Here is a 25,660-nt window from a genome sequence, read left to right on the forward strand (position 1 = left end):
CCCGTATAATTTGGGTGCGTCTTTCAATGAACGGGTCATTTCAATATTTCTCAATGTGTGAAACTGACTAAAATAATAGAAGCAGCATTTATAGAAAGGAAAACCAGTTAATGTTTCAAGTCAGAAGCAGATTCCACATTGTCGCTTAACTAACTGGCTGAATTCTTACAACATTTCTGTTTTTGTTTCCGATTCCAACATCTGCTGTTTTATTTGATTTCATATGATTTTTTTTTTTTTTTTTCCCCCTGTATCATCCTTTTTCCACCAATTACAAAATCCAGATGTGAGGAATGCTATTCTAAAAGACAAGTAAATTAAATGTACTGATTTGCTCTTGCCCTCTGTTACAGTTGCAACCTCAAAAATTAGTATTTGGAAGACTTGATATATTCCTTTTATAACTATGTTGACTGTTGACATTGATACTCAGATACTTTTGGAAAATGTATTTATAGCAGCCTGTGGAATGTGATCATATTCCCAATATAGATGTTGGACATCCAGACCTCGAGATTCTTTCAAATCATTATTTTTGAAATTATTATATTTGCCATCCTCCAGCCTTTTTTAATTCAGGTCAATCAAAAAAAATCAGCAGATTGATACTGTTGGACTTTGTGTTTGTTTGCAGTTGACCAAGCAGCGTTACCGTTACTTAAAGCTTTCAATATAGTTCATTTATTATTGTGGATAATGTAGACCTATGCACGAAAATTAGAAATTATACACAGATCCTGTGTAAGGTGGACCGGGCTCCGCTCCATAAAACCTATCGGGTGGACAGGATTTTGGAAATGGCTCAGTCTGATCAGTCTGAAGAAGAGTTTTGACCCGAAAGCACTATTGAACTATTATTGAATGTATCTGTTCATCTTTCCCATTTATGTTTTACTTTTGTTTTCCTGTTTGATCTGTGATACAGTGTTTACATATTGATTATCACATGACGAGATTGAGTTACAGTATATATTTACACTGCCACTATAACCACGTTGTTGTACTAAAATTTGGAAACTGTCTTTGGAACATTTTATTTTGATGGCAAATATGCGTTTCAAATTTAAAAACAGTGAAGCCATATTAATTAAAATGTTTTGTTTTCAATAGGCCATGGTGATAGCAATAGTCGTAACATCCCCACCTTGGTGAAGGATATAAGCAATGTAGGTGAAGTATCTTGTGGAAGCTCACACACCATTGCGTTATCTAAAGATGGACGAACAGCATGGTCTTTTGGGGGAGGTGACAATGGTAAGTAATATTCTTACTGCAATCAGCTTCTGGAAAAATACATTGTGATGGAATGATTGTTTCAGAAAATGTGTCTCAAATATAATCATTGGATGTGTCCTTTAGTCATGAATTAATGCTGTGCAAAAACTGCCCCCTCAGCCCACCATAGCTATCCCAATCATCAACTATCTATATGTGCTAATCCCATTTACCACCACTTAAGCTGTAGCCTTCTATGCATTGGTGATTCCCAATACTTGTTCAATTTAGTGAGAGTGCCTACCACCACACCCAGTCAAGCCATGCATTCGAAATTCCAACCAGCCTTGTGGGGAAAAGGCTCATCAGATCCCTTTAAACCCTTTACCCTAAACCGATGCCCTCTAGTTCTAGATATCTATCCTGTGAAAAGTTTCCTTCCAACTTTTGTAAAGGTGGCTCATTTAATTTGTTCCTCTCTGTCAGATTAACCCTCTACCTCCTCTGCTCCAAGGAAAATGATTTATTTTTAATCTATTTAGTCTCTCATAACTGCAATAATGCATCCCACTGAAGTGTGTGCAGAGGAGATTCACGGGGCTGCACTATAGACAACCTAAATCTCCTCTGCAACCTCTCAGTGCAATGATGGTCTTTCCTGTGACGTGGTGGCCACAAATGTACACAGTTCTCCACTGCGGCCTAAGTAATGTTTAAACTTCCTGCTCCTATATTCTGTGCCCTGTCTAATGAAGACAAGTCTCCCTCCCATATGCTGCCTTACCATCTTATCCACCTGTGCTGCCATTTTCAGGAAACCTTGGATTTGTACACTGAGGTCCTCAATATTCCACAGAGCCCTCTGTGGAGTATATTAATTGAGTACTCTACTTAGTTGATTACATTTCATATGCAGTGTATAAAATTCTAAGCATAATCAAATTTAATCACTACTTTGTTTCTGCTGCAAGGTTTGAGATACATTAAAGAAGCCATAATAAATAGCAGGATTATGCAGATATCGGGATCTTAAGGATCATTTTGTGCTCTGAGCCACATTTACCAGCATTGGTGCAGGGTAGCTGCAAGAAAGTGCAGTAATGTTAAATGGCATCTGCACAGCCTCAAACGATCTGTCATATAGAACCTACAACATAAATCAATACAGCGGTCCTGACCCTCGGATTATTTTTAATCGGACTTTATCTTGCACTGAACATTATTCCATTTATCCTGTATCTGTACCCTGTGGACGGCTTGATTGCAATCATGTATATTTTTGAACGCAACAAAAATTATTTTCACCGCACCTATGTGGCAATAATAAACTAAACTACAGCACAGGAGAAGGCTCTTTGGCCAACAATGTCTGTGCTGAATATGATGCCAAGGCCAACTCCTATCCGCTGTTCAGAATCCATGTCCCTCCATTCCCTGCACAATACCTCTGAAATGAAGGTGGCAGTTTCTTCAAACTTCCATCAACAGTTTTGGTTTCTTTTATTTATAACTGGTGATTGGGATGCTCATGGAGCTGCATCCTCCACATACCCTCCAGAGATGCTGCTTGACCCACTTAGTTACTCTCGAACTTTGTATTTTTTTGTCAACCAGCAACGGCACTTCATTGTATCCGCCACACACTTGTTTAATGGTCCATTGCCATCCATAACCAAATCTGATTGTTTAGTCCTTTGGGGCCTTTTACCTTTGTTTTTTAGCTTTTGAGCATGTCTTTTAGCTTCACAGGGTCGGTACTTTATTTTTGGATGTACCTGGTGCTGCTCCGAGTATGCTTTTCTACTCTTTTCATGAAATCTATTTAGCACTGGGTAATACCACATAACACAGTGGAGGTGCAATCTTATTATGAGGGTTTCATCTGCAACGATTGGCTGCTGGACTGATGCACCAGCAATAAGTAGATTATTTTTGTCTCCTAATTTATTTTTCTCTTGCTGCCATTACTGCTGATACTGAACCATTCTTGGTGATGGACATTGAAGCTCCCTCCCAGAGTCTGTTGCATGACTATGGTGCGGCTTCTTGCGTGGAGCTCAATATGAATACTGTTTCATCAGCTGAGGGAGTGTGTTAATTGGGAAGGTTCGTTGCTCATGTTTGACACAAGGCTGAAAACTTCATTTGGCTGAGGAATTGAAGTGGAGGTCTTGGAGGATTGCCCTGCTCGTACCCCTAACTAAGTATCACTGTGCACGTTTGAGGCTGTTGCAACAGCAAAGGCAATGGGGGAGTTTGGAGTGTTGGTGATGACATACATTTCTTAGAGTTGTCAGGCTTCACAAATTATCGTAGAACACTACCTACCACTGTTTCCATTCTCTCAATAAAGCCAGATTGTCTTTGTTTCTTTGTCTCTACAGATTTGTATATCTTCGTTCGTTAGTATTCATAGTTAATGAATTATCTTGATTTATCTTGCTAGGTAAACTGGGTCACGGTGATACGAATCGAGTTTATAAACCGAAGGTTATTGAAGCCTTGCAAGGAATGTTCATTCGTAAAGTCTGTGCTGGGAGCCAGTCTTCACTTGCTTTGACATCAACTGGCCAGGTTTGTTCTTTTGAATAGCCCTCTTATTGCAGTTGACTTGGCTTTCAGAATGATGTAAATGGTGAGTAGTGATGCATTGCTAAAATCTTTGTTTAGAAATAATTTAGAGAGACGATGTGGAAGCAGTCCCTTCGGCCCACCAAGTCCATGACAACTATCGATCGTTTATATACTAGTTCTATGTCCTACACACTAGGGGGCATTTCACAGAAGCCAATTAATCTACAAACCTGCACATCTTTGAGATGTGGGAGGAAACCGGAGCAGCCACAGAAAACCCATGTGGTCATGGAGAATGTACAAATCTGCACAGACTCCACCTGTAGTTGGAATTGAACCCGGGTCTTTAGTGCTGTGAGGCAGCAACTCTATTGTCAAGAAGCATGAAAATGTGTTTGGAAGATAGACAGCATGACAAGGTGTTATCCCAGCTGTACAATAATAATAATAATAATAAATTTTATTTAATGGGCGCCTTTCAGACATCTCAAGGACACCTTACATAGTAATCGGAATAAAAACATATAATCGGAATAGAACAGGTAAAAAAGACATCACAGAGACACAAATTAAAAACAGAATTCAATCCAAAAACAGAAAATCAAAAACACAGTGTGAAGAGAGAGCAGCGGCAGCCAAAGCGCGCCAGCGTCCACTCTCTCTTCACGGCAGCCATCTTGGACACAGACCTACAGGACTACAATTACACAAAAAAATCATCCCCCCACAGTGGATAGCACTGTGGGGGAAGGCACAATGTCCAGTCCCCACCCCATGTTCACCCCAAAGTCAGGCCTATTGAGGCCACCGCCTATAAAAATATCAGCGATGAGCATGGAGGTCAAAAATAAATTACAGAAATGGTGATTTTTGACATATTAAAAGAAATTCCAATGATAATGTAGTCAATGTCTTTAGTAGCACGACATTGGTCTTTGAACTACATTCTTTAAAATAAACGTACTTTTCCATATATGCACAGTTCAATCTTCAGCAAAGTTGCTTCTCTACATATAATTATCTCTGCTTGATTTATTGATATTTAATTTTCTTTAGTGCACCCGCTTTGTTTTTGGAAAATATTCTATTCTTCTCTTTAACTCGTCCACTTTTCCCATTGTCTTTCTCTCACTTTATTCATCGTGCAGTTTATTTGTTTTCAGATTAGATTCTGGAAATTAAAAAAAACATCAATTAGTTTTTTCCTCCTTCCTTTTAATTCTCATTTAAATCTTTCTAGTAAAATGACCTGTTTTATTGAAAAAGGGTCTTGACCCGAAACGCCACCTATTCTTTTTCACCAGAGAAGCTGCCTGACCCGCTGAGTTACTCCAGCATGTTGTGTCCATCTTACTGTTGAGTTTACTTTGTTTTCATTTCCAAGTCTGTGGCCATACTTTAGGGTGGGAAATCAGGGAGTAGGTCTAGAAGAACTCTGCTAATTCTCTGTTTGAGTTTAGTTTATTGTCATGTGTACCGAGGTACAGTGAAAAACCTTGGTGTGCTAACCAGTCAGCAGAATGACAATACATGATTGCAATCGAGCCATCCACAGTGTGCGGATACATGATAAAGGGAATAACGTGAATAATGTTTAGCGCAAGATAAAGCCAATAAAGTCCGATCAAAGATAGTCCGACGGTGCGTAGGGTGGTTCAGTTGCCTGATAATAGCTGGGAAGAAACTTCTCCCTGAACCTGAAGGTGTGCATTTTCACACTTCTCTACCTTTTGCCTGATGGGTGAAAGGAGAAGAGGGAGTGGCCTGGGTGCAACTCGTCCTTGACTATGCTGGTGGCCTTGCCGAAGCAGCATGAGGAATTAGTATGAGTTATAAACCTGTGGGTTTGGTATTTTTTTGTTTATTCTTTTATGGCTCTTTGGACATCATTGACAAGGCCAGCATTTATTTGCAACCCCAATTGTCCTTGTATTGACTGACTTGCTATGCTATTTCAGAAAGCATTTAAGAATCAATTACAGTGCAGGGCCTGGAGTCAAACAAAGAACAGTTCAGCTGAGGGTGACAGATTTTCTTAGTTTGCAAAACTTGCGTTGATCAGAAAGGTAATTCAGAAAAGGCAGAGAGAGAGCTAGTTTTTTAGCAAACATTTCTGATAGGGGAGAGTCCAGTGACGGAATCTCTGCATAACTGAGCTTTGCGAGAAGACCCACGGCAAGAGGGGAAGTCGTTTAGCAAGATGGACGAAGAAAGTGCTGAAAACATGGGATGTTTTGGTTGATATGCACACACATGTATGAGATGTAGCAATATAAGACACTTTAAAAAAAAATGTGATTCCTTGTATATTCTTGGAGAATTGATGCGATACCATTGATCAATTTTCATGGTAGATTAGCCTAAAAGCACATTGCATTGAATATCCTTCCCCAAAATAGCACTTTTTGTTTTGCCCTTGCACAAAGTGCTTCAGGTGTGAGAACTCGAATTAATCAATTTTGTGTTTTGCTCCTCAGCACTTTAGACAGTTTGCTGCTCTATGCTGTTGAAGGAATCAATCAGTTCTCACCTCATTTCCTCCTAACAGTGGATATGTACTACTTGCTAAATTTATTGTTGGTTTACCATTAGCCAAAGGTTTTACTGATTTATTAATTTTTTCAGTGATGTTACCTAAACAGGTAGACAAAAAAGCTGGAGAAACTCAGCGGGTGAGGCAGCATCTATGGAGCGAAGGAATAGGCAACGTTTCGGGTTGAGACACTTCTTCAGGCCGTCGCATCAGTCTGAAGAAGGGTCTCGACCCGAAACGTCGCCTATTCCTTCGCTCCATTGATACTGTCTCAACCGCTGAGTTTCTCCAGCTTTTTTGTCTACCTTCCAGCATCTGCTGTTCTTTCTTAAACATACCTAAACAGGTGATCATTTCTAAAGTAGGGTCTCAACCCAAAAAGTCACCCATCATTTTTCTTCAAATATACTGCCTGACCTGCTGAGTTACACCAGGATTTTGTGTCTATCTTTGGTATAAACCAGCATCTGCAGTTCTTTGTTTCTACATCTTGATCATTTCTTATATTCCAGTTTCAATTTTCCATTTCCTTCTGATTTGGCTGCAGCCAAATATACCTTGGATAGGTAGCATTAAAACATGCATAATGATATTAATGATCTGGATGAGGGAATTGAAGGCAATATCTCCAAGTTTGCGGATGACACTAAGCTGGGGGGCAGTGTTAGCTGTGAGGAGGATGCTAGGAGACTGCAAGGTGACTTGGATAGGCTGGATGAGTGGGCAAATGTTTGGCAGATGCAGTATAATGTGGATAAATGTGAGGTTATCCATTTTGGTGGCAAAAACAGGAAAGCAGACTATTATCTAAATGGTGGCCGACTAGGAAAAGGGGAGATGCAGCGAGACCTGGGTGTCATGGTACACCAGTCATTGAAAGTGGGCATGCAGGTGCAGCAGGCAGTGAAGAAAGCGAATGGTATGTTAGCTTTCATAGCAAAAGGATTTGAGTATAGGAGCAGGGTTGTACAGGGTCTTGGTGAGACCACACCTGGAGTATTGCGTACAGTTTTGGTCTCCAAATCTGAGGAAGGACATTATTGCCATAGAGGGAGTGCAGAGAAGGTTCACCAGACTGATTCCTGGGATGTCAGGACTGTCTTATGAAGAAAGACTGGATAGACTTGGTTTATACTCTCTAGAATTTAGGAGATTGAGAGGGGATCTTATAGAGACTTACAAAATTCTTAAGGGGTTGGACAGGCTAGATGCAGGAAGATTGCTCCTGATGTTGGGGAAGTCCAGGACAAGGGGTCACAGCTTAAGGATAAGGGGGAAATCCTTTAAAACCGAGATGAGAAAAACTTTTTTCACACAGAGAGTGGTGAATCTCTGGAACTCCCTGCCACAGAGGGTAGTCGAGGCCAGTTCATTGGCTATATTTAAGAGGGAGTTAGATGTGGCCCTTGTGGCTAAGGGGATCAGAGGGTATGGAGAGAAGGCAGGTACGGGATACTGAGTTGGAAGATCAGCCATGATCATATTGAATGGCGGTGCAGGCTCGAAGGGCCGAATGGCCTACTCCTGCACCTAATTTCTATGTTTCTATGTTTCTATAATCATTCTTTCAAAACCCGTTCTGATCAAGATTCCAGCATCTACAGTTTATTGTGTCTCCATAATCATTCACTTTTGGCCTGCCGCAAAGTAAGGTTGTGGGCAATGTAGCAAAGAAATAGGCAGCGTCTTTAATTCCTAACTTGTTTGGCAGGTCTGCAATCATGGCCTCCCATGATGTACACAATGTTACAGAAATCATGGAGACTTTGTATTGTAGGAAAAAAGTTGCTTTCTAAATTAATTTAGCAGTGATGTAATGTTTGCCGAATTTCACCTTTTAGGTATATGCTTGGGGCTGTGGTGCTTGTCTTGGATGTGGCTCTTCGGAAGCTACTGCTTTGAGACCCAAACTTATTGAGGAACTAGCGACAACAAGAATAGTTGACCTCTCGATAGGAGACAGCCACTGTTTGGCGCTTTCACACGGTAAGAATAAAATCTGAATATAAATTAATGTAATGCTTCTAGATATTATTTCTATTTTAGTGTTTGGATATCTGGATAAGAACCTTTTTCATGCATGTATGTAACGAGCTGCCAGAGAAGGTAGTTGAGGCAGGTGCTATATTAACTATTTAAAATACACTTGGACAGGTACCAGGAAAGGCATTGTTTAGAGGGATATGGGACAAACGTGGGCAAATAGGGCATCTTCAGCATAGGCATGTAGGGCTGAAAGGCCTGTTTCTGTGCTGTTTGACTCTTATGACTCTAAATATCCAGAATGATTCAGCCTCCACAACCATCGGGTAGAGAATTCTGGAGATTCTTTACGCTCTGAGAAGTTGTTCCTATGTATCTCAGTTTCCATTGACCACTCTCCAATCTTGAAATGTACCTTTTGCATCATCGTGTTGACCAGTTTTATGGCATTTGATTTCAAAAGACACCAATTTTAATGTTAATATGATTTAATTTTTGAGTAAAGGTAGACAAAATTGCTGGAGAAACTCAGCGGGTGAGGCAGCATCTATGGAACAAAGGATTAGGTGATGTTTCGGGTCGAGACCCTTCTTTAGACTTTGATTAAGATATGCTTTCTCTTTTTATTTGCAGATAATGAGGTTTACGCTTGGGGTAATAATTCTATGGGGCAATGTGGCCAGGGAAACTCGACCGGTCCCATCACCAAACCTAAAAAAGTGATTGCTTTGGATGGCGTGGCATGTCAGCAGATCTCTGCTGGGACTTCACACAGCCTAGCTTGGACCGCATTGCCCAGGGACAGGTTGGAATGTGTTTTTGAAATTGCTTCAACTTTTTTTTTTAGGCTATTGTTTTAACTGATTTTTCAGCACTGCGTTAATGTTATTGTGACAGGCAAGTGGTGGCATGGCACAGACCTTACTGTGTAGATTTGGAAGAAAGCACCTTCTCTCACTTGCGATCGTTTCTCGAGTGGTACTGTGATGGCATCAACAGTGAAGTTCCACCTCTCCCCTTCCCTTCATCCAGGTAAGGTTGGCTGTCATATTGTCTGGTGGGTTAGAATTCATGATTGCTGCTGTGAGATGTTTAAGGCAAGTTGGATGTTTCAGTTCCAGTTTATTTCTGTGATCCACTCATAATTGTGGTTCAAACGTTTGCTCATGATTGAAGCAGAATGTTAACTGCAGTTGCCTAGTCATTCATTCCCAGTCAATCAGTTACAACATGTATTTTATAGCACAATATGTATGGAGTTTGGGTCAGTGTGCAATTTGACTTTATAGCATATTTAACATTATTGACTGCGATTGAATTCTTAGCCAGATAAAGCTTAATTTTTACATTTGTTGAAGTACTGTAAAAGAAGTAACTTTGAGAAGTAAACCTTGTACTTGTTATCTTAAGCAGGTTCGGATATCAATTGTGGAGATGGTGCAGTACTTAATGTTAATTAGACTGCTCAATTAACCACAAAATGCTGCATTTGGATAAAGTTCATTGACGCACCTTTTTCTTTTGGTTGATGGCGAATGATCTTATTAGTTATTAGATCTTGAACAGGATGCACAGTGTTAGTGTGCAAATGCTCGTACATTCATAAAGCTTTGCTCTTTGCTACTGTCAAACACAACTATATGCCGATGATGCAGTGCTATATACATCTACTACTAACAAGTCTGAAATTGAAAGATCCCTTCAATCAGATCTTACTTCTGTTCAGAAATGGCTATTATTTAACAAATTAATTTTAAATAAAAATAAATCATGCAGTATGTTATTTGGTACCAGACAAGGCCTTGGTAATTCTGTAGATCTGACTATCATTTAATGAAGGATCACCATTAGAACAAGTATTGAACTTCAAATATCTTGGTGTTTGGCTCGACCCAACGTTTTCATTTACGCAGCATAGTGAGACGATTACTAAAAAACTCAGCTGTAATCTAGCTATTCTTTACCGCCATATAAATTGTTTCACCTTTCAGATGAGAAAAATAATTGTCTCTCAACTACTACTACCAACACTGGATTATGCTGATATTGTCTATCAGAATACATTTGATACACATCTTCAACCCCTCAATGTAGTTTATAATAGTCTTTGCAGATTTATTTTAAGGTGTCCATATATAACTCACCACTGTTCTATGTACGAAACTCTAAACTGGTTATCCCCCCTCGCTCGAAGATGCTACCACTGGTTCCAGTTCATCTTTAAATGCATCCATCTCAATTACCCTTCTTATTTAAAACAAGACCTATTACCATACACACCCTCATATTCACTAAGACATATTCAGCAACCCTTCTTTTTCATTCCAAGAACTAACAAAGAAATTGGGAGACATGCATTTAAATTCAAAGCTCCTTCTGACTGGAACACTCTGCCTAGTACCATAAGAACTATTAGCTCATTTTGTCTATTTAAAAATACACTTTTACCCTTCCTTATAAAACCATGTACCTGTTTCTAGTATTAGAGTCTTCGAGCTCCTTTATCTAGCTTTCTCTGTGTGTGATCATTTGGCATAACTATTGTATATGCATGGCCATTCACTTATGTATTATTGTATTGCATAGTGTAACAAGGTCTTATATTGTATTATGTCACAATATCATGAAATAATATATCATGTAATAATGTTGATAGTATGTATTAACGTACGATGTATGATAGGTAATATATGGTATTATGCATCAACATTATGCTGTAACACATAACTATTATTATTATTGGATATGTAAAGCCAATTAACAATTGTTATAAACTATAACAAGTGGGGATGGAGGGGTTTTGGGATTGGTGTGTGGGTAGGTGGGTCAATGAGAGCCTCTATGTATGTTATGTCTTGTGCTGTATGTTCTATGTTGGACCCCCTCGAAAACGAGATGACTGTCCATCTCAAGGGGTTATCCATGAATAAACTTGTTTCAAACTTGTTTCAAACTTTCAAGGACAAATTAAGCTTCCCCTATTTACAGCGATTAAAACCAATTCAAATGAGGTCATTAAGTAACCATAAACTAAAGTATCATCAGAATCTCAAAAGCATTGGGGAGGATTGGAGTGAATTATTTTTGAAATTATTTCTAAATATAAAAGTTTTTTTTAATGTCAGCAACACACAAATTTGAAAATAATTGCAATCTGAAACCAGTTTTCACATTTAGGCAGTGGATAATGTGCAAACCACATTGCTAGTATTTTCTAACTGCAAGTACTGTGTGTTTTATGTTCATTACATTAGTTATCTGGAATTTAACAGATGTAATTTAAACTTATCTTTTTCATCAGGGAACATCATAATTTTCTTAAGCTATGTCTCAAACTGCTGTCCAACCATCTGGCCCTGGCTTTAGCTGGCGGTGTAGCTACCAGTATCCTTGGGAGACAGGCCAGACCACTGCGTAATCTGCTTTTCAGACTAATGGACTCCTCTGTTCCTGATGAAATTCAAGAGGTGAGTTATTCTAGTCATTCTGTCTTGTTTGAATTACTTATTGCTGGATTGGGACCTATGCTTTGAGTACCAGAAAGGAGCCAGAACTGAAAGTATGTCTTTTAAATGTCCCAATTGTATCTACAGGCAGATGTACAGAACCATAGTTGGAACAGATATCATGGGTCTATTTCTATGCTTTACTGTTCAATTTGTTGTCAACCTCCTCTGGCAGCTTGTCTGTATACCCATCATTGTCTGCGGGTAACTCGGCGGGACAGGCAGCATCTCTGGATAGAAGGGATGTGTGACGTTTCGGGTCGAGACCCTTTAAATCTATACCCATACTCCATGTGTGCAGGCCAACCAGCAATTTGTACAACTCTAATATGTCTTCCCAAATCCTATACCCACTGCCTCAGCAGATGAAGGAAGGCAAGCACACAGCACATCATCTTCAGCACTTTGTCTATATCTGTCGCCAATGATAGAATACATATTTTTGGTTCTTGAGTTCTATAATTCTTTACATCCAGTAAGAATGTACAACAAGTAGTGGTGCAACCAGCTCTGTTCACCGCCAACGTCTGTCTGAACAACTTGTTTAATAGACTCGTTCTTCATCTGGTAAACAAGAGATGCCCTCGAGGAGAGGACAATCAGAATGTAGCTTTGTGCCCCAGAGGAGAAACTCCTTTTATCATTCTAATTATTTTTTTTCTTTGAGTTAGGGAAAATCCCTGACTCAATGCAACTGGTCTTCAGTAAATATAATCAGGAAGTATTGTTTGCGTGAATGATAAACAGCTATACTGTTCTCAATGATTTCTGGACCAGAGGAATAACAATGAATCAGTGACGTATAACACTGAACAGTGGGACACAGGAACAGACTCTTCAGCCACAATGTCTACCGAACATGCTGCCAAGTTAAACTAATCGCCTCTCGCTGCATGTAGTTAATATCTCTCCATTCCTTGCATATTCAGCAGCTATCTAAACGCCATTATCATACCTGCTTCAACCACCACCCCACCCCTGGCAGTGTATTCCAGGCATCTTCCACTCTGTTTAAAAAAAAAAAACTAAAAAAAACTTGCTCTGTACATCCCCGTTTAACTTTCATCCTCTAACCTTAAAGCTTTCAGCTCCCATCTTGCATACTTTCTGCAAGGCAGTTTCAAATGAATTATCAGCATGAATGCAACTTCTGTGTTTTATTGTCTTTTTGTGGGTGTAAAAGATGATAATGGTCATTATGCTCCTGTGCAGGCTGTTATAGAAACATTGTCTGTGGGTGCTACGATGTTACTTCCACCACTGCGGGAAAGGATGGAGCTGCTACATGCACTGCTTCCACAGGGTCCTGATCGATGGGAAAGCTTAACAAAAGGACAGGTAAAATCACTTCTTGCAATGTGCATAGATCTTCAAAATGTTTAATTGTTTTACTTTGATTCATTTTGTTTATTTCTGGCATCTTTTATAACGTGATATTTTAAAAAATATCCGTGGGTTCACTCAAAAATACAGACCTGGGTATTGGAGAGTGTCAAATTAGATTACTCTGATTTTAAGTTTAGAGATACAGCACGGATACAGGCCCTTTGGCCCACTGAGTCTGTGCTGACCAGCGATCAACATACACTAGCATTATCCTACACACTAGGGACAATTAAAATGTTTTACCAAAGCCAATGAACCTACAAACCTGCACGTCTATGGAGTGTGGGTGGAAACCGGAGCACCCGGGAAAACCCATGTGGTCACAGGGAGACCGTACAAACTCCCTACAGACAGCACCCGTAGTCACGATCAAACCAGGGTCTCTGGTGCTGTGAGGCAGCAACTGTACCGCTGTGCCAGCATGCCGCCTCTGATGTCTAGATTCTCTAAATATATTTTGCTGTTCCCACTTGCCTGAAAGCGATGCAGTAGAAAAATTGCAGCTGAAGTACAACAGCATCTAGTTTCAGCATCACTGAAAACATCATTATCAACCATGATCCGAGGTCTTGTGTGTAACTGGTCTGGTATTGCACTCTTTCAGCTGCCAGTGCTGCTGTCCGTGGCTGGCTTAAGCCTTTGGTGAGTTGTGGAGGGTGCGGCTCAGCAGCCAGAAGCTCTATCCGGCCTGTCCTAAGAGTAGAGGAGCATTGGGGCCTTTGTCCTGGAAGCTGGAGTAATTTGCAGGCTGATAGTGAGGTGAATCTGGACTGTTTATATGAGATTTGTGGGCTGGAATGTGGGGGCATTGTGTTGGAAGTAGGTGAAAACGCCATAGGGATTATGCCTGCTGTTATTGTGCAAGAAATGATGGGGGCATGAGGGGATTGAGTTCAGGCTCAAGTCGAGGACGTGTAGAATATAGTAGGTATTCCAGTTTGGCACAGTAATGGTGAAATCTGAGCAAAGGTGGTCCAGGTTTCCCTCCAAAAGGTGTGTTGTCCCTTCATCCAAATCACATCCGAGGACACGGGTGACAAGCTGGAAGTCTCCGGTTAGCATTTCCAGACTGCTGACCAAGATGTGGTTGTTGTTGTTGTACAACTCCTCCCCCTTCTGTCATGGGGTAGACTAAAGGGCCTGTCCCACTTGGCCGTCATTTACGCGACAGGCCAGCAGTGACTGACGCGCGAAGGTCGCGAGCGTCATCATGCGTCCGCACCGCCGTCTGGAGCACATGACGTCATTTGAAGATAGACACAAAATGCAGGAGTAACTCAGCGGGACCGCCAGCATCTCTGGAGAGAAAGAATGGATGATGTTTTGGGTCGAGACTCTTCTTCAGTCTGACTAAATAGAGAATAAATCCATTATTCTGCCTTTAGTACTAGCAAATAACAAACAGAATTATTTACATCCTCGACAGTATAGTTGTAATTTACAAAGCTATTAAATTTAATTTTCAGAGCAACTGACTATAACAAAAACATGAATATTTTGGGTAAATGCTTGTTGGTCTTTCCACTCTGTTCAAATGTATGGCCATATTATCTTAATAGATTATTAATACTTTTTTTTCCAGAGAATGCAGCTGGATATTATTCTCACCAGCTTGCAGGACCACACCCACGTGGCTTCATTGCTGGGTTACAGCTCTCCTCCCGATGTTGAAGCCTCCTCTACAGGGCCAAGTTACAGCAGCTTCCCTGACACATCGTTCACCTCCCAGGCCAGTCATCCTGATACTCATTTGGCAGAGATCTTGATGAAAACACTGCTGAGGAATTTAGGATTCTACACAGTAAGCAACTTCCTAATTACTAATGTGTTGATTTAATTTAATTTTGTGTTGTTATAACATAGCATTTGGATAGGAAATTCTTTATACTAAATACAATATCTTCAATAAGTTTGCCCAAAATGTTTTGCCTAACTAATGCTCCTGAGAGTTTTTTTCAAATCCTTTGCGGTCCCCTGCGGTCATCTCCCTCCTAAACAGGTATACCGTTTTGGATACTGTTGGGGGAGATGGCTCATCAGGGGAAGGCAGCAGTAGCCAAGTTCATGGCACCATGGGTGGCTCTGCGGCACAGGAGGGGAGAAAAAAGAGTGGAAGGGCAATAGTAATAGGGGATTCAATTGTAAGGAGAATAGATTGGCGTTTCTGCGGCCGCAAACGAGACTCCAGGATGGTATGTTGCCTCGAACGGTTGCAGAACATTCTGGAGGGGGAGGGTTAACAGCCAGTTGTCGTGGTGCATATTGGCACCAACGATATAGGTAAAAAAAGGGATGAGGTCCTACAAGGTGAATTTAGGGAGCTAGGAGATAAACTTAAAAGTAGGACCTCAAAGGTAATAATCTCTGGATTACTACCAGTGCCACGGGCCAGTCAGAGTAGAAATAGGAGGATATTGCAGATGAATACGTGGCTTGAAAAATGGTGCAAGGGGGAGGGATTCAAATTTCTAGGGCATTGGAACTTGTTCTGGGGGAGGTGGGACCAGTACAAACAGGACGGTCTGCACCTGGGCTGGAATGGAACCAATGTCCTTGGGGGAGTGTTTGCTAGTGCTGTCGGGGAGGATTTAAACTAATGTGGCAGGGGGATGGGTGCAAGAGCAGAGAGGCAGAGGGGTGTAAAATGAGGGTAGAAGCAATAGGTAGCAAGGTGAAAAGTAAAAGTGGCAGGCAGACAAATCCAGGGCAAAAATCAAAAAAGGGCCACTTTTCAACATAATTGTATAAGGGGTAAGAGTGTTGTAAAAACAAGCCTTAGGCTTTGTATCTTAATGCAAGGAGCATTCGTAATAAGGTGGATGAGTTGAATGTGCAGATAGTTATTAATGAATATGATATAGTTGGGATCACGGAGACATGGCTCCAGGGTGACCATGGCTGGGAGCTGAACACCCAGGGATATTCAATATTCAGGAGGGATAGACAGAAAGGAAAAGGAGGCGGGGTAGCGTTGCTGGTTAGAGAGGAGATTAACGCAATAGAAAGGATGGACAGCTTTGAGGATGTGGAATCGATATGGGTAGAGCTGCAAAACACTAAGGGGCAGAAAACGCTAGTGGGAGTTGTGTACAGGCCACCTAACAGTAGTAGTGGAGTTGGGGATGGCATCAAACAGGAAATTAGAAATGTGTGCAACAAAGGTAAAACAATTATAGTGGGTGACTTCAATCTACATATAGATTGGGTGAATCAAATTGGCAGGGGTGCTGAGGAAGAGGATTTCTTGGAATGTATGCGGGATAGTTTTCTAAACCAACATGTAGAGGAACCAACGAGAGAGCAGGCTATTCTAGACTGGGTATTGAGTAATGAGGAAGGGTTAGTTAGCAGTCTTGTTGTGCATGGCACCTTGGGCAAGAGTGACCATAATATGGTTGAGTTCTTCATTAGGTTGGAGAGTGACATTGTTAATTCAGAAACAAGGGTCCTGAACTTAAAGAAAGGTGACTTTGAGGGTATGAGATGTGAATTGGCCAAGATAGACTGGCAAATGATTCTTAAAGGGTTGACGGTGGATATGCAATGGAAGGCATTTAAAAACTGCATGGATGAACTACAACAATTGTTCATCCCAGTTTGGCAAAAGAATAAATCGGGGAAGGTAGTGCATCCGTGGATAACAAGGGAAACAGGGATAGTATCAAAACAAAAGATGAAGATTAGCCAGAAAAAGCAGCCTACCAGAGGACTGGGAGAAATTCAGAGTCCAGCAGAGGCTTAATTAGGAAAGGGAAAATAGATTATGAAAGAAAACTGGCAGGGAACATAAAAACTGACTGCAAAAGTTTTTATAGATATGTGAAGAGGAAAAGATTAGTTAAAACAAATGTAGGTCCCTTGCAGTCAGAAACAGGCGAATTGATCATGGGGAACAAGGAACTACTTTGGTTCCGTCTTCACTAAGGAAGACATAAATAATCTGCCGGAAATAGCAAGGGACCGGGGGTTAAATGAGATGGAGGAACTGAGTGAAATCCAGGTTAGCCGGGAAGTGGTGTTAGGTAAATTGAATGGATTAAAGGCCGATAAATCCCCAGGGCCAGATAAGTTGCATCCCAGAGTATTTAAGGAAGTAGCCGCAGAAATAGTGGATACACAAGTGATAAATTTTCAAAACTCTTTAGATTCTGGAGTAGTTCCTGAGGACTGGAGGGTAGCTAATGTAGCCCCACTTTTTAAAAAGGGAGGGAGAGAGAAAACGGGGAATTACAGACCAGTTAGTCTAACATCGGTGGTGGGGAAAATTCTGGAGTCAGTTATTAAAGATGGGATAGCAGCACATTTGGAAAGTGGTGAATTTATTGCACAAAGTCAGCATGGATTTATGAAAGGTAAATCATGTCTGACAAATCTTATAGAATTTTTCGAGGATGTAACTAGTAGAGTGGATAAGGGAGAACCAGTGGATGTGTTATATCTGGACTTTCAGAAGGCTTTCAACAAGGTCCCACATAAGAGATTAGTGTACAAACTTAAAGCACACGGTATTGGGGGTTCAGTATTGATGTGGATAGAGAACTGGCTGGCAGACAGGAAGCAAAGAGTAGGAGTAAACGGGTCCTTTTCAGAATGGCAGGCAGTGACTAGTGGGGTACCGCAAGGCTCAGTGCTGGGACCCCAGCTATTTACAATATATATTAATGATCTGGATGAGGGAATTGAATGCAACATCTCCAAGTTTGCGGATGACACGAAGCTGGGGGGCAGTGTTAGCTGTGAGGAGGATGCTAGGAGGCTGCAAGGTGACTTGGATAGGTTGGGTGAGTGGGCAAATGCATGGCAGATGCAGTATAATGTGGATAATTGTGAGGTTATCCACTTTGGTGGCAAAAACAGGAAAGTAGACTATTATCTGAATGGTGGCCGATTAGGAAAAGGATGGATGCAACGAGACCTGGGTGTCATGGTACACCAGTCATTGAGAGTAGGAATGCAGGTGCAGCAGGCAGTGAAGAAAGCAAATGGTATGTTAGCATTCATAGCAAAAGGATTTGAGTATAAGAGCAGGGAGGTTCTACTGCAGTTGTACAGGGTCTTGGTGAGACCACACCTGGAGTATTGCGTACAGTTTTGGTCTCCTAATCTGAGGAAAGACATTCTTGCCATAGAGGGAGTACAGAGAAGGTTCACCAGACTGATTCCTGGGATGGCAGGACTTTCATATGAAGAAAGACTGGATAGACTCGGCTTGTACACGCTAGAATTTAGAAGATTGAGGGGGGATCTTATAGAAACTTACAAAATTCTTAAGGTGTTGGACAGGCTAGATGCTGGAAGCTTATTTCCGATGTTGGGGAAGTCCAGAACTAGGGGTCACAATTTAAGGATAAGAGGGAAGTATTTTAGGACCGAGATGAGAAAATCATTCCACAGAAGGTAGTTGAGGCCAGTTCATTGGCTATATTTAAGAGGGAGTTAGATGTGGCCCTTGTGGCTAAAGGGATCAGGGGGTATGGAGAGAAGGCAGGGATGGGATACTGAGTTGGATGATCAGCCATGATCATATCGAATGGCGATGCAGGCTCGAAGGGCCGAATGGCCTACTCCTGCACCTATTTTCTATGTTTCTATGAAAGAAAAGCAAGGGAGAATGTGACATAATTTGTCATCAGCTACCTTGCAGGAATATTGCACCTGTATTTATTCTGTTTGACAATTGGGTGATCCTTGTATAAGATGGTTATCAGCCAGAGTCCTTTTACCTATTGGCATGATTTAACCCATGTGTGGGTTAAGTAGGCGGTACTTCTTTATTTTCTCAACTATTATGTGCAAGAGTGTCTTAATTTTCCATGTATAACACAGATGAGGCTTGAGGATCAGACGTGATGGGAAGTGTGCAGGAAGGAACTGTAGATGCTGGTTTACACTGACTGTAGACACAAAATGCTGGAGTAACTCAGTGGGTCATGCAGCATCTTTGAATAAAGGTATAGGTGACGTTTCAGGTCCGAACCCTTCTTCCGTTTGAATTTGGCTTTGAAAATTCTATTGTTGAAGAATTTCTGGTCAGAGAAATGTCAGCTTGTTGGTCTAATATAATTGACACAAAGCCAAGGACAAATACAAAGAATATTATTTGAGACATGGAAGCAGGGAAGTTAGAAAATCATAAGATTAAATGGAGTCAATCTAATATGGTGAAATGGAAATTGTGTATGACAAAGCTAATAGATTTTTGAAGAAATAACTACCAAGGTGAATAAAGGAGAACAAATCGATGTATGTTTGCATTTTTAAAGTGCATTTGGTAAGATTCCATGCAAGAAGTTGTTATACAAGGTTAAGCTTCAAAGATGTTGGCATGAATTAAAGGTTTATTTACAAGGAGGAAGCTAGATTGTAGATATAAGCAGGTAATTTCTGAAAGGCTGTGGGGCACTGTAAAGATGATTGCCTGCTATTTACAATCTGTCTAATGACTTGATTACTCCAGTTTTTTGTGTCTACGGTTTAAACCAGCATCTGCAGTTCCTTCCTACACTACTTGGTTGAGTTGACTGATTGTCGCATCCAAAGTTGCTGTTGATGGAAAACTTGGTAGGAAGGCAAACGGATAAAACCCAAACTTTGTGAGGAAGTACGACAGACATAGAGAATAAACAAGAAGACAGATAATGTTTAATGTGGACAAATGCAGAATTGTCCACAGAGTAATAGAAAATTAGAAAATATTTTTTAAAGTGGGTGAGTAATAAATATTGGTGTCTGGAAGAGTTAAGGGCCTGTCCCACTGTACGAGGTAATTCAAGAGTTCTCCCGAGTTTCCCCTGATTTGAACTTGGAGAATTACGGTAATAGCTGTTCGTAGGTACTCGGGGGCTCTCGTGGACATATTTCACAGTGCTAAAAAAACTTCATGAGTTTCCTCGCTTCCCGAGTACCTGCCGTTAACATTACGAGCCGCTACGGGACATCCACGATCTCCGACGTAGCCACTACGTACATTCTACGTACTTACCATGAGTTTGAATTTTTTTTAACTCGGGAGAACTCTTGAATTACCTCGTACAGTGGGACAGGCCTTTTAGGGTGTCACAAAGTGATTACATGATTCAGCAAGCAGTCAAGTCAAGAGAGTTTATTGTCATGTGTCCCAGATAGGACAATGAAATTCTTGCTTGCTGCAGCACAACAGAATATAGTAAGCAAAAAGTTCAGTTCAGTATACACATAAATAAGCAGATAAAGTGCAAGAGACTGTTACAGCTCAGAGTCTGTTTGTTGGCGAGTTTAATAGCCTGATGGCTGTGAGGAAGTAGCTGTTCCTGAACCTGGTTAAGAAGGTAATTAGCAGGTTTATTTTTTATTTTTGAGGGATTGGGCCACAACACTGAGGAAAGTGGTTGTATAGGAATACAGTGGCTTCTCATTGTCCAAGGAAAGAAAGTGGATGCTCAATCAACAAGTATATTCAAGGAAAGGCAATGTGCTGGAGTAACTCAGTGGGTCAGGCAGCATCTCTGGAGAACGTGGATAGCTGGTGTTTTGGTTCAGGATCCTTCTTCAATAGCATCTGGAGAACGTATTAAAGACTTGGAGTGATAGATATATTTGGGCACTGAGAAAGAATATCTGAACAGGGTGGGAAAGTAGTATTATTGACTAATTCTTATTTAATGGTGGAAATTAAAACAACGTTGGAAGAACATGGCAGATCAAGCAGCAGCAATGGAGGCAAAGATGTAGGGCGACATTTTGGGTCAAGATTCTGTAATGGAAGTGAGTCTTGGTATGGGCTTATTATTGTGACATGCACTGAGAACATTATGTGCTATCCAGTCAAATTATGCCTTGCGTGAGTACAGTCGAGCCGTACACTAGTACAACAGGTACAGAATATTGTGTCGCACTGTTATAGGGTTAAGTTGAAGAAAGTGCAGATTGAAAAACAAAGTGGAAGATCGGGCCTACATCCTAGCTTCTGTGAGGACCATTCGGTCGGATAGCAGTGGGGCAGACGATGTTCTTGAATCTGGTGCTGCGTGTTTTCAAGCTTTTACATTTGAGAAAATGATTGGGTTTAAAATGGTCCTTGAATATATTGGCCGCTTTCCTGAGGGAATGTGAAATGTAGATGAGGAAGAGGCTGATTTGTGTGATGGACTGAGCTACATCCATACAGTAAATTTCTGTAATTTTTGTGGTATTGGACAGAGCTGTTGCCAAACGAAGCTGAGATGGAATCAAGTTCAAGTTCAAGTGAGTTTATTGTCATGTGTCCCTGTATAGGACAATGAAATTCTTGCTTTGCTTAAGCACACAGAAAATAGTAGGCATTTACTACAAAACAGATAAATGTGTCCATATACCATGATATAAATATATACACACATGAATAAATAAACTGGTAGTGCAAATAACAGAAAGTGGTTGCTAATAATCAGAGTTTTGTCCGAGCCAGGTTTAATAGCCTGATGGCTGTGGGGAAGTAGCTATTCCTGAACCTGGTTGTTGCAGTCTTCAGGCTCCTGTACCTTCTACCTGAAGGTAGCAGGGAGATGAGTGTGTGGCCAGGATGGTGTGGGTCTTTGATGATACTGCCAGCCTTTTTGAGGCAGCGACTGCGATAAATCCCCTCGATGGAAGGAAGGTCAGAGCCGATGATGGACTGGGCAGTGTTTACTACTTTTTGTAATCTTTTCCTCTCCAGGGCGCTCAAATTTCCGAACCAAGCCACGATGCAACCGGTCAGCATGCTCTCGACTGTGCACCTGTAGAAGTTAGAGAGAGTCTTCCTTGACAATCCGACTCTCCGTAATCTTCTCAGGAAGTAGAGGCGCTGATGAGCTTTTTTGATAATTTTGATAATAGGATGTTTTCTATGGTGCATCTGTAGAAGCTGGCAAGAGTCATTGGAAACCAGCTGAACTTCCTTATTCTTCCGTGCTTTCTTATAGGCCTTTCTCACGGGGCGACTTGACGCAAGATGTAACCAGAGTGAAGTGGTCGTGGTCTAGGACGATATCACACGATATAACGGGGGGTAGATAAAGAGTTCCCACGGGTACTCGGCATTTCTGTTATTTGTGCGAGTGACTTGTCCGTCTCCCGAGCTTTCCCGTTAAATCTTGAATGAACATTGTGAACTGTGAAGTGTTGTTAAATCATCACGTGGCACAAATGATGTCACTTTTTTTTAGACAAGCATTTCAAGTGCTTTGACACATTGACACATGTTCCATTGGCGATATTGAGACCACCTTTTTAAGAATGGATGTTTTACAGAGAGGTGTAAACATACTAGAAGCGATCGTTCCCTTCACATACAGAGAAAGTTATATGGCATCGCTAAAATCAATATGCATTCCGAGTATTAAATATAATCGTTTATACTCAATGTTAAACGATTACAGATCATAGAAATGTAGTGAGTCCAACGCGATTGTAAACGGCTTATACGGTCCAAATGGGAAAAGTCGGTTTGTGCCAAGTGTATCTGAGTGAGCCGCATACAGAAAACCACTGAAATCTCGAATTCACGAGTTCAGAATTTATAAACAAAGTACTTAGAGAATCATAGGAACAGAAAATAGGTCACATAATTTATATAATAAGTAACCACCATTCCTAAATCAAATAGTATCGAATCAAATTAGTTCAAAAGAGATGGACAAAGCTTGAAAATAATCAGAGGAAATTCCCTGAAACACTCAAATACATCAGTACCGGCAGTTGGTTCCCTAACTGTAAATCTATGCGTTGACAGAGGAAAGTTCTACAAAAGAAAACGAGCTACTTTCTGGGGAATTCCTCCGTCATGGAAGGGCTTTGAAGAGTTTTTCCCACAATTAAACCAGCTTGTGCCAAATTACATTGGTATAACTCGTCAGACGCATTGTGGCAGCTGCGAACCCTCACAGTTTACATAAAGATAATAGCATCGATATTCGCCAAGGCAGCAACTTTGTTTATCTAAATGCCACTTTTAGTCTCCCGTTGATTTAATGAGTATTAGAAAATAATAGGACAAAATCACAGGTACATATTCTCTAAACGCTGGTGGCAATTCTACCGAAACTTACCAGACGTTGGAAATAAACACTTCATTTAAAAAGACCTCTTGAAGGCTGCAGATTGCTGGTGAGACACTTTTGGAATGCTCTTTTATATATAAACAGCCTGGAAGCTCCGTAGAGATCGTGTGGGCAGAGAACGACCAGCATGTTCATTCCAGATTACTCACCTTCTGTCCCCTCTGTCCAGCTTCCGGGTTCACCGTTCGCAGGAGTTCCCACGGTAAACGCAAGAGTTATTACGGATATCGCACTGGCCACTACGTCCATATAATGTTTCAATCTTCAACCACAAGTGTACAAGTCACTCTTGGAGAAATTCAAGCTTGCTTGAATTTTCTCCCGAGTCAACAAGTTACATGAATACCTGCCGTTAGCGCCACGGTGGTCCACGAATGCCGTACGGTTATCGTACGAGGTTCCCACGATGTTCAACTCTGGTTACCTCTTGCGTCAAGTCGCCCCGTGAGAAAGGCCTATTAGTCGTAGCTTCAACGTGATTAGTCCAGGACAAATTGTTGGTGGTATTTACGCCTTGAAGCTATTGAGCATCTCTACTTCAGTACCATTGATGCTGACTGGGGTTGTGTGCACCAATTAGCAAGACATGAATTCATTGGGTGAGACCAGGCAGACAAAATGAGCCTGACAAGGCTGTCCTGTTTCCGGATCACAGGTGAGAGATAAAATTGGGCAGTATGGGTTGAGGGTCTGGTTAGAGGCGAGAATTTCTGATGACGTGAGACATATAACAATCTGGGAGATGGTGGCCTGATGCTCGCGAATGGGGTTAAGGTATGAGGTTTCAGAATGAAAGGCAGCTGGCCTTTTCCAGGTGGAGGTCAGAGCACCAGACTCCAACGGCAACCCCATTGTCTACAGGTTTCATGACCACCTTGGAATTGGTTTAAAGCGAGCAGAGGACTGCTTGTTTGGAGTGAGTAAGCTTGGAACGGGCGAGGGGAGTGAACAGACGCAGATGTCAGTGTTGAGTAAGCAAGTGGAAATGAAGAGATCCACAGAGGGTGCTGTTCCAGAGAAAGTTGTAACTTGAGAAGGAGGAGGAAACTTAAAAGGGCAAATACCCAATTTTTGGTGTTTTTTTTCTTGTTTAAAAGTCATTAAATTGCTGCATTAAATATGATTATTATTCCTCTCTAGGATCAAGCTTTTGGAGAACTCGAAAAAAATAGTGACAAGCAACTATTGGGAACTTCATCAGCAGAAAACAGCCAGCCAGCTCACTTACACGAGCTCCTGTGCTCCCTGCAGAAGCAACTTCTGGCATATTGCCACACCAACAGTGTCAATGAGGTAAACATGGATTGCACTCAGTGTTTACTCAGCAATGTACATTTGAGATATCATCTTTTGTTACATGTAAAACTCTGCATGTGTTTTTAGAGCTCCAGCAGCGTGGCATTGTTACACAAACACCTTCAGCTCTTGCTGCCTCATGCAACTGAGATTTACTCCCGTTCTGCAACGCTGCTGAAGGAAAGCTCCTGGAATGGAAGTGTCCGGGACAAGCTTCAAGGTACGAATGACATATTTGAACAAAACGTAGAACAGTACAGCACAAGAACAGGCCCTTCGGCCCACCGGTGGCTGCATTGATTTAGTTTAGTTTAGAAATACAGCGCGGAAACAGGCCCTTTGGCCTACCGGGTCTGCACCGACCAGCGATCCCTGCACATTAACACTATCCTACACACACACTAGGGACAATGTTTACATTTACCAAGTCAATTTCCCTATATACCTGTACGCCTTTGGAATGTGGGAGGAATGCGAAGATCTCTGAGAAAACCCATGCAGGTCACGGGGAGACAGACAAACTCCGTACAGACAGTAGTTGGGATCGAGCCCGGGTCTCTGAGGCTGCAAGGCAGCAACTCTACCGCTGTGCCACCGGGAGGCCAATCTAAATTATTTGCATAGGAAGGAACTACAGATGCTGGTTTACATCAAAGATAGACACACATTGTTGGAGTAACTCAGTGGGATCAGCAGCATCTATGCAGAGAAGGAATGGGTGACGTTTCAGGTCAAGACCCTTGAAATCTAATTGCATTTGTCCTGCAAAATCCTCCATATTTCTCCATTTCCTGCCCGTTCATGTCTTGTCGAAGTACTTCTTAAAAGTTGTCGTCATTTCGGCGGTACATACAAGGCACATATCACGGACTATTACGGGCGAGAAAAGGCCAGAACAAATCAGGGCTGGCGACAGATGACCTCAGGAAGGGTGGAGTCTATAATGGCCATTGTTGGCTGGGGAAGTTGAGCTTATTGAGTAAGGATACTTGATTTGAAGCTGCATAGAAAATAGGTGCAGGAGGAGGCCATTTGGCCCTTCGAGCCAGCACCGCCATTCATTGTGATCATGGCTGATCGTCCCCAATCAATAACCCGTGCCTGCCTTC

General features: G+C 41.4%; 1 protein-coding gene across 12 annotated transcripts in view; it reads left to right on the forward strand.

The window, feature by feature from the left end:
• herc1 (HECT and RLD domain containing E3 ubiquitin protein ligase family member 1) overlaps nucleotides 1–25,660 on the forward strand; it is a 217,426-nt gene that overhangs the window by 46,855 nt on the left and 144,911 nt on the right. For all 12 annotated transcript variants that reach the window (XM_033014841.1, XM_033014842.1, XM_033014847.1 and 9 more), the window contains exons 7-16: nucleotides 1,111–1,254; nucleotides 3,662–3,789; nucleotides 8,164–8,308; nucleotides 8,939–9,110; nucleotides 9,203–9,337; nucleotides 11,607–11,772; nucleotides 13,024–13,149; nucleotides 14,780–14,998; nucleotides 24,396–24,548; nucleotides 24,639–24,771. In XM_033014841.1, coding sequence (XP_032870732.1) covers nucleotides 1,111–1,254; nucleotides 3,662–3,789; nucleotides 8,164–8,308; nucleotides 8,939–9,110; nucleotides 9,203–9,337; nucleotides 11,607–11,772; nucleotides 13,024–13,149; nucleotides 14,780–14,998; nucleotides 24,396–24,548; nucleotides 24,639–24,771 — 1,521 coding nt within the window. The remainder of the gene's footprint in view (nucleotides 1–1,110; nucleotides 1,255–3,661; nucleotides 3,790–8,163; nucleotides 8,309–8,938; nucleotides 9,111–9,202; nucleotides 9,338–11,606; nucleotides 11,773–13,023; nucleotides 13,150–14,779; nucleotides 14,999–24,395; nucleotides 24,549–24,638; nucleotides 24,772–25,660) is intronic.

This window comes from Amblyraja radiata, chromosome X (assembly GCF_010909765.2).
Source record: "Amblyraja radiata isolate CabotCenter1 chromosome X, sAmbRad1.1.pri, whole genome shotgun sequence".
Taxonomy (NCBI): domain Eukaryota; kingdom Metazoa; phylum Chordata; class Chondrichthyes; order Rajiformes; family Rajidae; genus Amblyraja; species Amblyraja radiata.